This window comes from Chionomys nivalis, chromosome 3 (genome assembly GCF_950005125.1).
Source record: "Chionomys nivalis chromosome 3, mChiNiv1.1, whole genome shotgun sequence".
NCBI lineage: Eukaryota > Metazoa > Chordata > Mammalia > Rodentia > Cricetidae > Chionomys > Chionomys nivalis.
The window spans coordinates 53,656,896-53,669,089 of NC_080088.1; the positions used below are offsets into that span (position 1 = coordinate 53,656,896).

The 12,194-nt window shown below is 41.9% G+C and overlaps 1 protein-coding gene across 3 annotated transcripts in view; it reads left to right on the top strand.

Annotated features, from left to right (window-relative positions):
- Nucleotides 1-350: 350 nt before the first annotated feature.
- Cblb (Cbl proto-oncogene B) overlaps nucleotides 351-12,194 on the top strand; it is a 182,728-nt gene continuing 170,884 nt past the window's right edge. For 2 of the 3 annotated variants that reach the window (XM_057764508.1, XM_057764510.1), the window contains exons 1-2: nucleotides 827-859; nucleotides 1,706-1,887. In XM_057764508.1, coding sequence (XP_057620491.1) covers nucleotides 1,720-1,887 — 168 coding nt within the window. In that variant the 5' untranslated portion in view covers nucleotides 827-859; nucleotides 1,706-1,719. Of the gene's footprint in view, nucleotides 468-826; nucleotides 860-1,705; nucleotides 1,888-12,194 lie in introns of those variants that run through there. The other variant, XM_057764509.1, reaches the window with a different exon arrangement.

The window sequence follows — 12,194 nt, forward strand, 5'->3', positions numbered from 1 at the left end:
GCCCCAGTAGGCTTAGACTCCCGCTCGGGGCGCTCACGCCCACCTGCGCACCCCTCATTGGTTAGCTCCCCGGCGCCTTGCCACTACTTTCCAGTTTCTTTCCTTGTCCCACTTCTGGTTCCAGGATACCCTAGGCCCATTTCCCTACGAGTTCTTCTCCAAGTGGGATGCGGACAAGCGGGCCTTCCTCTGGGGCCATTGTGTACCGGGGAGGACGTGGACCTGGGGGTAGCGCGGGAGGAGCGTCTCGTCCCGCCCATTGGCTCCGCCCGCTGTCTGGCAGAGAGCAGCCCTTCAGGATTGGCCCGGCGGCTTGAGGCTCCGCCCTATCCCCGCCCCTCGCCCTCGTCTCCAGGGATGGCTCAGGGGTGGGGTGGCCAGTGAGTGGTCTCCTCCTCCGGCGGGCGCTGCGGCGGCCTCCCGAGAGTAGCGCGGGACGGCCGGGCGGGCGTGAAGCTGTCTGCACGGTAATTGCCGCGTCCCCATGTCTGCGTGTCCCGAGATCTCGGTGGCTTCTTCCCCGGAGCGCTCTCTTAGGGCGATTCCACAGAGTCCCCGCCCGAGTCACCCCATCCAGGGCAGCGTGTGCGTGTGTGGAGTGGGACCCGCGATCACGCGTGGCTCGGGAGGGCCGCGGTAACCTGAGTAGAAGAGGGAACCGGGCGCCCCGAGGTTGGGCGCTGCTTGCTGACCCGGAGGCCCTGAAGCTGGGCACTGGCCATCAGGGAGAGGGGACAGTCCTGGCTTCCAGCTGCTGTCGCCACAGCGGGCCTGAGCCAAGTGGGGATTTAAAGAGCAGTCCCTGGCTGGCCCGAGGCCCGGGAGGGAGCGGACTCAGGCTGGTCGCAGCCGGTGGGAGGTGCGTGCTACTGGATCGGGCAGGCTGTGGGACACCGGGCCAGGTCTCGGGCTTGGGACACTTTATCCTCGCTCCATATCTCGTCCGTTTCCCAGACCCCCGAGTTGCGGACGAGAGGCCCGAGCCGGGAAGGGGCAGAGGCGCCCTGAAACAAAGCTTTGGATCTTCTGATCCCGGGTAGGCAGACTTAGGGGCCACCCGAGAAGTGAACTCTGCTGTGCGTGCCCGCCCTTGCCGGGTTCTCACCGCTTTTTAAGAAAGGCTTGTTTGTTGCTTGGTTTACTTAGCTCTAGGGAAAAACTACTCACCGCATTGCTTTAAAGAACTATTTGTGTGTCCGCGGCTGCTGGCTTTTGCCTGGGGAAATCCAAGCCCTCCGCCTTTGTTGACAACAGACTTGCCCCTTATGCGTGTGCGGAGCACTTTGCATTTATGTAATAACTTGGCGAAATCTAACAGCGTGAAGGAGGCTTCTGAGTGAAGCTCCCAACATGAATTTTAGGGGTTGTAGCTCTGGTATTTTGGATCTGGATTGCAGCAGAAGGGGGAGGAACATTGTGTTCTTATCTGTTAAAAGTTGTTTTGTTGGTGGTGAGCTGTGTGGATCATCAGGAGGAAGATGCATCCTTAACTTCTACTGTCGTGAAAGCAAACCTAGCGTTACAGTTTCTAACGTGGAGAATGCAGTTACACCGGGTTACTAAAAAGTTGAAGTTGGGACCGTCCGTTTTGTCTCACAATGGTGGAGAATGTCATTAGTGGGGACAGGCCAGCCTCTTTGGTTCAGTTTCCTGTTGGGAAGATACTTTTATAACTTTTCTTTTTAAACATTTACCTTGCAAAAAGGACTAAGATTCCAGATGGCAAATTCTATGAATGGCAGAAATTCTGGTGGTCGAGGAGGAAACCCCCGCAAAGGTCGAATTTTGGGGATTATTGATGCTATTCAGGATGCAGTCGGACCCCCCAAGCAAGCTGCAGCTGATCGCAGGACTGTGGAGAAGACTTGGAAACTCATGGACAAAGTGGTGAGTTCAGTGCGTGTGCCTGAATGCAGTTATCTGCATTTATACATGCAGTTAAAAAGTCATCATTGTGGCAGAGCTCCTCAGGATTTGTGTTGGGCCATTTTCCTCAGCTCTGTGTTTGGAAAGGTTGGATTCAAAGCAAAGATTTTTTTTCCCCGTTTAACCTTTTGTCTTTTTAAGGTCCAGAGTTTGGGTGGGTGTATGGCTATAGTATGATATAGAAGTTTGTTTAGTCTTTGGTGGGTTTCTTTTGCTATTAGATAACAGAAGGCTGAAAACAGTAAGTGAGCAAAAGTCTAGGCCAGCCACATTTGTGATGTAGAAACAGTCACTGGGGAAAGAACCAGGGCTTCACGGAGGAAGCAGCATTCAGGAGTTTCCATTCTTTCTGGGTCAACTCATCATCATTAAGAAAGTTTTTCTTTTTCTTTTTTTCTCTTCTTCACTGTTGATGGCATCATCATTCAGGCCTCTTTCATCTCCTGTTCCACTTTGAGCCTTTTTGAGGGAACATTGTTTATTGTGAAAGGAAAATGTATGTCGGAGGTTGTGTGGGGCTGGAGACTTTCAGAAACTTCTGTGGTTTCTGCTTGTTGCTTTTAGATGAACTCTAGTTTCACAAGAAGAAACCAAACTGGATGTCAGTTCTCAGAAAAGTCCAGTTAAAGTGGCAGTGTGAGCACCTCCCAGGACCCTGCTGTAAAGCTGGTTGTCTGAGGAGGCTTCTGAGACACATGTGGCGCTTTCTTCTCTGGCAAGTGCATGCTTTATGATTTTGAAGCTGTTGGAGTATTTGCGTTTTAGACATTTAAAAAAATGCCCCTTGTTTGTGAGGAGAAGCCAAAGCTTGTCTGACATCATAGAATGGCTTTACCTTTGCTTGCTTTGGTTTACTACTAAAGACAAAATTGCCTACAAAGAAGTTACAGAGTAGTAGTGACAACCTGGGAGGTGACACTGTTCGCTTTATTTTCATGTATCCTCATGGAGGCTGTGGTTAAGATACCTTAACCGCAGGCCTGGCATTGGATGGCTACTGATGTCAAATGCAGCACCAGAATATTTTAACCAGGTGAATCGCCTTAGTTTGGGACTTCAGTGTGACCTATTTAAGCTTCTGCCAATTTTTTCAAGTTGTTATATTAATGTGCTCCAGACGGAATGATGTCATGATGTTAGAACATTGCAACTTGCTGCTTGGAGTCAGGTTTTGGTTTTAGCCTTGGACACTTAAGAATGAAAAATATGCAGCTGGAAAAAACTGCATGTATTTGGCAAGCACAATGTGAGTCTTCTTTGCTTTTCTATAGAGTATGCATTTGAAGGTCATCCTATTGCTTGATTCCTTAGTGGTAGGAGAAAAAAATTCAAGGTTTGTTCCATTTCTGTCTGTTATATAAGTAGTCAAATGGGTCGGATTTCACAGAAGATATGGTCCTTGTCTATCCCAGAGATGGTCGGTATTTATATATTTGCGATTGAAGGCTAGAACATAAAATCAAAAAGATTTATGTAAGGAAGTGGCAAGCAGTCATTACTGTCAAGTCAATGAAATAGTAAAAAACGTGGTACACATAATTTTGCTCTATGATGAGTTGTTTAGCTACACATTAACTGCTTCTAATCATCTCACCATGAGTTATAGTCAGTGGATGGTTATTTGACAGTTGAACACCTGCCATTGTTTATTTTATTAACCCTTTTGTTGGTTCAAACTTAACTTCTCCAGTTGAGGAGTTTGACACACAGGGAGCTCTCTTACCCCAAGTCTCTACTTAGTGGGATGTGGGTACCGGTGTTGGCAAATCTGTAGCAATATGACTTGCCCCATTCATCTTCATTATTTGTCAGGGATGGCAATGTGAATACATTTGTGGCTTTGTGGAGAAAAACTCACATCATTTGCCATAGGAGTTCGGCGTGTTTATTTCTACCCTTATCACACAGTAAAGAAAGGCACTGGAAACTACTGATCCTGATTGGCAATATGTTATTGACGGTTGTAATGTAGAAGTCTTCCCCAACATGGGTTCATCTTCTCACATTTGCCAGTGATGAAGGAAGTGGCGCATAATGTCCACATCATCTGATGATTCTTCAGGAACTGTATTACTAGGACAAAAGTATTACCATTTGCTATATGACCTAGCTTTGGAAAGTAGCTCTAGTGCTCTCAGTTTGTGACTAGCAGAACAGACGTTTGCTAGGTCTAATGGGTTGTTAAGCAAAAGTCAGGTGTAAGTGTAATGATACAGTGTTCTTTATGAACCCTCTTCCTTTGGTGAGGTCTTCAAAGTGTTATTTCCAAGTAACTATTAAGTGACAGAACTCATTTTAGAGGGGACAGTATCTCAGTCTTGGGCCATACAGGACACCTCATAAGTGTATGGCTTTATTATTCCTTGCTCTCTAGAACTTGAGATACTCAACGAAGAATTCAGTTGCAACTATTTGTTCTGTTTTCCCAGGGCAGGCATTCTTTCCAAGGTCACCAAGAAAAGGAGAAAGCAATTGCTTCTTGTGTTCTTTGTAAGAAAGTGTGTAATGTTTTGTAATCAGTAATGCAGAGTTCACATAGTGCATGGCCTGAGAAAATGAGGGTGGATCCCAAGGCATCCTATTTCGACAGTCTTCTGGTGTTAGCTCTTTTTATGTGTCTAAGAGACTGACCCCAAACCTGCACATCAGTGGCTGTCTCATAGATAATGCTGACAGAACTATTCTTATTTTTTGTTTTGTTTTGTTTTGGTTTGGTTTTTCGAGACAGGGTTTCTCTGTAGCTTTGGAGCCTGTCCTGGAACTAGCTCTTGTAGACCAGGCTGGTCTCGAACTCACAGAGATCCGCCTGCCTCTGCCTCCCGAGTGCTGGGATTAAAGGTGTGCGCCACCACCGCCCGGCCAGAACTATTCTTAAATACACATATAGGTTTAAATACACACAAAAGGAAATGTGCAATTTGTTCCAAATTGTTCCAGGCATGGTTTCCTAAACACTTGAGGGTCTGTTGTGTGTTACTAAGTAGTTATTGCTGGGGGAGACTAAATGAAATGTGTCTCTGTCCTTAGTCTGCAGATCAGGAGGGCAGTATGAGAGCTAGCCCTCTGAGTTAATAGTTGTGGGGTATGGGAAAGGTTGGAGCGTAGACTCAGACAAAACACAGTGGAGGCAGACTAGAGGACACCTACCTCATTCTGGACAATTTTTTTTTTTGGTCTGGATTCTGCCTTTTAGTAACAGCATTATTGCATTGCATTCCTGTTGGAGATACTGAAGTGAGGGTAAGGAAATGGTTGCTAATCTGTGTGGTTGGGGTTATAATTTATTAACGTGAGGTTCCTGAGTGTGGTTTGCCAGTCGGAGTTTGTGAGTCGGAGCCAGGTGATGGAGAACAGAAGAAGCCATTTTCCTTCTAATAGATGCTGAATGCCCTGAGTGTCCATGGGTGCCTGGGAAATTAGAAAATAATTAATTGATGCTAAAGAGCAGAGCACGCTGAGTCCCCGCCTGTGCTTCTCTCTTGTCGTCCTTGCTACTTATTTGAACTTACATTGGATAAGCGTTAAAAGCACTTAGAAAGTGATGATGCCAAGTAGCATTTTTCTGCCTTTTATCCAGGGCCCATCAATTAGACTTGAAATAATCCATTCTCTCTGTGTATAATTTCACCTGAATGAAATTTGAAGTTTATCCATCAATGATGTATAGATTATACATATAAGTATTTTTAAAATAATAGTATTATAGTATTACGTATTAAAAGTTGAATTCCTCATGCATCTTAAAAAGATTCTACAAGCTTTAAAGTATAGTTTCCCTTCCTTGACTGGTACTGGGTGTTTTATCCACACTGAGCAGGTGCGCTGCCCATCCCTGGGCTACATCTCTAGGGTATTTTTGGTTTGTTTTCTTTTCTTTCTTTCTTTCCTTTTTTTTTTTTCTTAAGACAAGATCACACAGAGTTTGAATCTTGATTAGGTATAATAACACACTAGCTGTTGGGGCAATTTTGCTTATCACTGAATTAAGGTTTGAATTTTTGCTGACATAATTGGCATGATTCTAAGGTTTGCTGCTAGTGACTCCTTTATTTGCCAGAGTGAAAGTTTCAAAGGGAATCCTCCACGTGTTAACTTGGTGTATTCCTGTGCTAGAAAGCAGGCCTCTGTGCAAGCTTTAGCTGCTTAATCTTTTTTTTTTGTTTTGTTTTGTTTTGCTTTGTTTTGTTTTTCTTTTTCTGAGACTAAGAGCCCTAGCGGCCCTGGAACTAGCTCTTGTAGATCAGGTTGGTTTTGAACTCACAGAGCTCCTCCTGTGTTTTATTCTCAAGTTTTGGGATTAAAGGTGTGCTCCACCACCACCCGCTTGGTCAATCATTTTTTTTTAACTCTTAAAAATTGTTTAACGTTTAGATTTTCTTTTCTTTCCAAAGCTGTTTTCTATGCTGTCAATTTCCTTAATGTTTTTTTTTTTTTTTAATTTTTCAAACCTTAGCCATGGTCAGATATCATTTGTGAATAATTGCATCACACAGAATGTTAAATAAGTGCTGTACTATGATGTCAATACTATACCTAGTATGTGACTGGAGTTGAGTAGCTGGTGAAAGGATACTGACCAAGTGTTCCAGAAGATGGTTTGAGTTTGAAGCAGAGGGATGGAAAACATTTTCGTTGGAAGGAATAAAGGGAGATTGTTGAGTAGGAGAGAGTACAGTGGGAAAGGATGACAGAAACCTCAGTATCTTCAAAGCATTTGGATTCATGTTATTTGGTTGGCATAAAATTGTTGAAAGCTTTTGATCAGGGAGAGAAAAGAAATCAAGGTTAGTCTTTCATAGTCTCCCCTGCCCACTCCGAAGGTTGGAGTGATGCTGAGGAGGAGGACTGAGGACAGGGAGATTTAAAACAGTGTGGTAAGAAATGATAAAGAACCGGTCTAGAAAGTTGGCGGTGAGTTTAGCAGGTGTGATGCAAAAGTGGATGGTATTTGGAAGACAAGCTGCAGGTCTCGGGGAGCCTTGAGGGCTGGAGAATGAGAGAGAAGGTGAAGTGAAAGTGACTCTTGAGGTTTTCAGCCTAGTTGACTCTGAAGGCAGTGGAGCCCCTAATGAGATGGGGCCCAGGAAAGGAAAGGCGGGGCTTGAAGATTGCTGTATCTGTTTGTCTTGTGTTGCGTATGCTCTATGAGAGAGAAACTGATTTTGAAGTCAGAATATTGGCTATATAGTGCAGAGAGAATTTGAAAGTAGGATATGTATTTGGTGGATGTGTTCAGAGGCAGAACATTTCAGACAAAGGAGTTCTCATGCAGAGCAGTAGGGTCAGCCATAGAGGCCGAAAACCAGTTCTTGGGAGGAGGAGGGGCATTTCTTTAGAGGTGGTAAAGGAAAGAGAATCTTGACATAGGATTGGAATGGAAAGGTAGGAAAAGTTGAGTTGTGTCTTGATTCTGGATACAGATAGAGTTAAGAAAATTTCTTCAAGTTCTTACGAAGCTAAATTTAAGTTCAGAAACTAAACAGGGTAAAACTTAGGAAGTCATTGGGTTTCCTAATCAGAGTCTATTGTTGACTTTGGCACATTAATTTCACTTGTGATGGGGCCAGATCAGAATGTGTATGTAGATTAGCGAGTGCTTCTACAACTGTAGCAACAGGAAACAAGGCTGTGATAGCTTGAGGATTGATTGAGGGTTAAAATTAATTGTGTGTGTGTGTGTGTGTGTGTGTGCGTGTGCGCACATGCATGCGTGTACATGTTATCTGTCCATGCATGAAAAAGAGAGAACATTATAATAGGTGTACAAGAAGACAGAATGACTGAAGGCATCTAGATTCAAATGTGGAAGGGGAAACTGTTCTAGAAGAACTAGCCTTGAGAGCTAACCAACCAGATAGTTAGAATTTCCATGTAGGCAAGAGGGAAGTGAGGCGCATAGAGGGAAGTTCTGAGTGAATGTGTACATTTCCTGTCAGGTTGGCAAGTAGTTTAAGATTTTAAGATACTGGCAATGTTTGAGCCATATCTTAAAGTTATATATTATAGATCAGTCTTTTAGCAATGAAGTAGACAAATAATGTAAATATAAATGGAAGCCTGTTTCCTCCCTTCACGCTAAAGATCATCTTAAATACATCCTGTGGTGATAATATTGCTGCCATGTCACTTTTATTTGTTCTGCCTCAGCATATTTAATGCTTATATTTTAGAGTGTGTTTGTAGGGTGGCATTTTTTTAATTAATGAAAGAAACTTTAGATATTTTTTGACGAATACATATAGCTCACTGTCTTAGTTAGGATTTCTATTGCTGTGAAGAGACAGCACAACCATGGCAGCTCTTAAAAAGGAAATCATTTAATTGGAACTGTTAGAATTTCAGAGGTTCAGTCCATTATCTTCATGGCAGTGTGCAGGCAGACATGGTGCTGGAGAAGGAATTGAGAGTTCTGCAGCAAGCGGGAGCAGCTGTGTCCTACCCTGGGCAGAGCTTGAACATTTGGGACCTCAAAGCACAACTCCACAGTGACACACTTCCGCCAGTACACCTGCGCCAGCAAGGCCACACCTCCTAATAGTGTCACTCCCTTTGGGCCAACCAAACACATCAGACTATGGGAGCCATACCTAGTCAAACCACTACGCTTAGTATATTAAGATTTAAGTAAATTGTTAAGCTGCATCAAAGTATCACATACCAGCAGTTAAAGTAGTTCTTAGTATTCTATCTGTTCAGAGATTGGTGGTTTTATCCCTGACTCTTTTTTGAGAGTCTCATAGGTTTGAAAAACCTAGAAGATTATTTGTAAGGTGACACACTTAGTGGCCTGTCTTTAGTCTTACTACTGAACTGAAACTGAATACCGCAGACTCTTTAAGGGTTTCATATAGCCTTAAAAGTTTTTAACAGCTGAAAATGCTAAAAAAAAAAAAAAAAAACAAACAAAAAACCCACAAGGAAGGAAGGAAGGAAGGAAGGAAGGAAGGAAGGAAGGAAGGAAAAGGTTATATCGTGATTTTGAGCAAAGTAGCCCAAGTATCTTATCGTACTTTTGTAAACTCTCCATGGACTTGGCCTTGTTGTGATGGACTATAAAGTAGAGAGGGAGAAGAGGAAGTAGAAAGAAATGAGGGACAAATTCATCCTAGGCTTTGTGGTAAGCACTTCATTTTTTTTTTAAAATTTATTTTTCTCCAAGAATAATGAAAACCAGTGAGACTTCCTGTAGGAAACAGAGCTAGGGCCCAGGCTCAGTTGTTTCTAATGTATGTCCATTATGTTAGGACAGTGAAATACACTGATGCAAAGTGATTTTTCTCTTACAGGAGGTACATCAAAAAGGTGTTTACTATTTATATTTGACACTACCAAATTCTTCTAAAAATATTCAGTTTTGGGGAGATTCATTAAATAGTTTTATGGATATTTGATGTGTATATTTTTTGAGATGTCTTAACTCTTCTTTTTTTATTCTTCTGATGTGGGATTTCCCTCTGTATGCTGTGAATACCATTAATGAATAAAGAAACTGCTTTGGACCTATAACAAGGCAGATCTTAGGTAGGCAGGGAAAACTAGGCTGAATGCTGGGAGGAAGGAGGAGGAATTAGAGAGAAGCCATGGAGCCGCCTCCAAAGACAGACACCAGAACTTTAGCTGGTAAACCACAGCCACATGGCAATATGCAGATTAATAGAAATGAGTTAAATTAATATGTAAGAGCCAATAAGAAGCTAGAACTAATGGGCCAAGCAATGATTTAATTAATATAGTTTCTGTGTGATTATTTTGGGGCTAAGCGGCCTGGAATCAACAAGCAGCCCCCTTCCTACTACAAATTGGTGCTCAACATGGGGCTCAAACCCACAACCCTGAGATTACGAGTCTCTTGCTCTACTGACTAAAATCAGACACTTGCTGAACCTCTCCTTGTACTGAGAAAGATAGACTAGCAAAGAAAAGAGAGATTCTCCAAGAGAGATGAATGCACACAATTAATTTGACTATAATGAGTTGTTTGATGTGTTACTTTTAATATTAACCTCCTAAAGGTACTGTCACTATAAAATATAAAGGAATTAAACTTCTCTAAATCCCATGATAAAAAGTTAAGCTCTTAGCCAATTCTGTATGCTTTCTTTTGCCTAACCAATAGCTTGTGAAGAGTGTTGTATTATTTTGTACTTACTCTGTAATATTATGTATACTTTTATGTGTTCTTTATTCTTTTGTACTTTTGTGTGTTTAGGAAGTTGCTGAATTAAGATGGAAAGAACCTAAGGACATTCAGATGCTTTTTATTTCTATGACATTCATGTAGCTGAAGTAAGAAACCTCTAATAATGTTTACAGAAGAAGAGCAAGGAAGGCTTTCACATTTCAGAATATGAGATACCCAATTGATGTGCTCTTGCTTGGGGAGGACTATTTTTCCAGCTCCCAGCTTTACTCAGTTGTCTGTAGTTCTCTGTGTACTCTTGAGGTATCATGGGCTTTTCCCCTGTGCACTTTGGCATGTACATTGGTGTCCTCCATGTTCATGGTTGTGTTGGTGAGGCCTGACATTGAAGAAGGACACTTAAAAGAAATCCCACACTAGCTCAGAATTGAATATAATAGAGGGTTATTTATTTAGGGGTAGACTCACAGATCACAATCCTCTGCTGGAACGGGAACAACAACTGAGTTCTGTAGCGGGAAAAGGGGTAGATGCACACCTTACATTGGCATAAATAGTATAAGAGGCCACGCCCAAGTGGGCGGGTAACTTAAAAACTACTGCAATAGAAATTCCTACAGTACTTACAAGCCTAGTTTTTCATCTTACAGTAAGCATAATCTCACAGCTAAGTCCCTGATCTTCCTGCCTTCTCTCCTGCAATGATCCCGAAATCTAAGTTAGGTGTGGCAGTGTTTTGTGGCTGTATCCATTGGGACTTGTCCGATGACAAACCCTCATCCCTGAAAACATACATATGTATACCATTATGTGGACTCAAGAGATTATATTTAGGAATATAAATGTATAAACAAATACATGCTTGCATACAATAACAACTGATGAATATAGAGGTTATGAATTTGAAGAAGAGTGGGGAGGGATATATAGGAGGGTTTAGAGGGAAGAAGGGGAACGGAGAAATGTAATTAAAATACAATCAAAAAAGAGACAGAGAGATATATGGGTTCTTGAGGTCTAACTAGTGGTAGTAAAATGTAAGCTTAGCTTGAATGTGACCCTGGGCCAAATCTCCAGCACAACATACATACTTGGTTTAGAATTAAGTGACTTGGCTCAGTATCATTTGAATGTTCCATGATTTGAAGTATGCTTTGGAATGAAAGTTATTTACAGTGCAGATACAGTTGCTTACCATTTCCAGTTGGTTTTGTAAAACTTCTTTCATAGATTTAGAGCTGATGCCAACCTTCTTTGAAAGGTATGCTAGCTAATCTAAAACCTCTTTATTACTTTTTGGCTGTACATTTTCATTAAGAGATAGCCAAAGTCTTTAAATGTAAGAACGCTCCTAGAGTAATTAATAGCTTGTAAGTTTTTTATAGCAATAAAAATTCTGGTTTTATATTATGCGTTTGCTTTGGTAGAGTTGAAAATGCCTAATTCTATGATAATATATGTCTGTTTATTGAAATATGTGAAGTATGTATGCTAAACAATAATTTTCTGTATTTCAACCAACAGAGACTCTATGAACACAGTTTCCTTCAACATCTTTAAGTAGAATTGAGTGCAGGTGTCGTTTTGTACTGCTAGAGAGTGTGCAATCCCTTCATCAGTCATCTTGGTACTGAGAAGCCCCTCTTAGTAGGTTGCATTTGCGAGTTTTAACACCGTTATGTCACAAGGAGAAAGTTGCTTTTAGTGATTTTCAAGGTTTTAAAGATTTCTTTTTAAAAGTCCAAAAATCCTTGGGTCTATACTGACTATAGTGGCATTTTCAGCCTCATTTTAACATTCTAAACCTGATTTTTTTTTTTCTTTTTTGGTTCAGAAGACAAGTGATTGTGTCAATCAATTTTTTTTTTTTTTTTTTTTTTTTAGTTATCAGTCGGTGCTCTAAAATGTCCTTTTCTGCATAACATAAAGTGGGTCTACTTTGTGAAGGCTCTGTTGTTTAGCCACCAGCTCTCATTGTAGGTGCAGCTTAGGTATTTCTAGAAGAGCTTTAACCTTGTGGTAAGCTTCATTTGCCACCCCTCTCACCCCCCCTTAATACACTGTTTTTAGAAAAGCTATTTTTCTTTCCCTGGGTTTCTAGTTCCTTCCACATAGCAAGCACTTAATA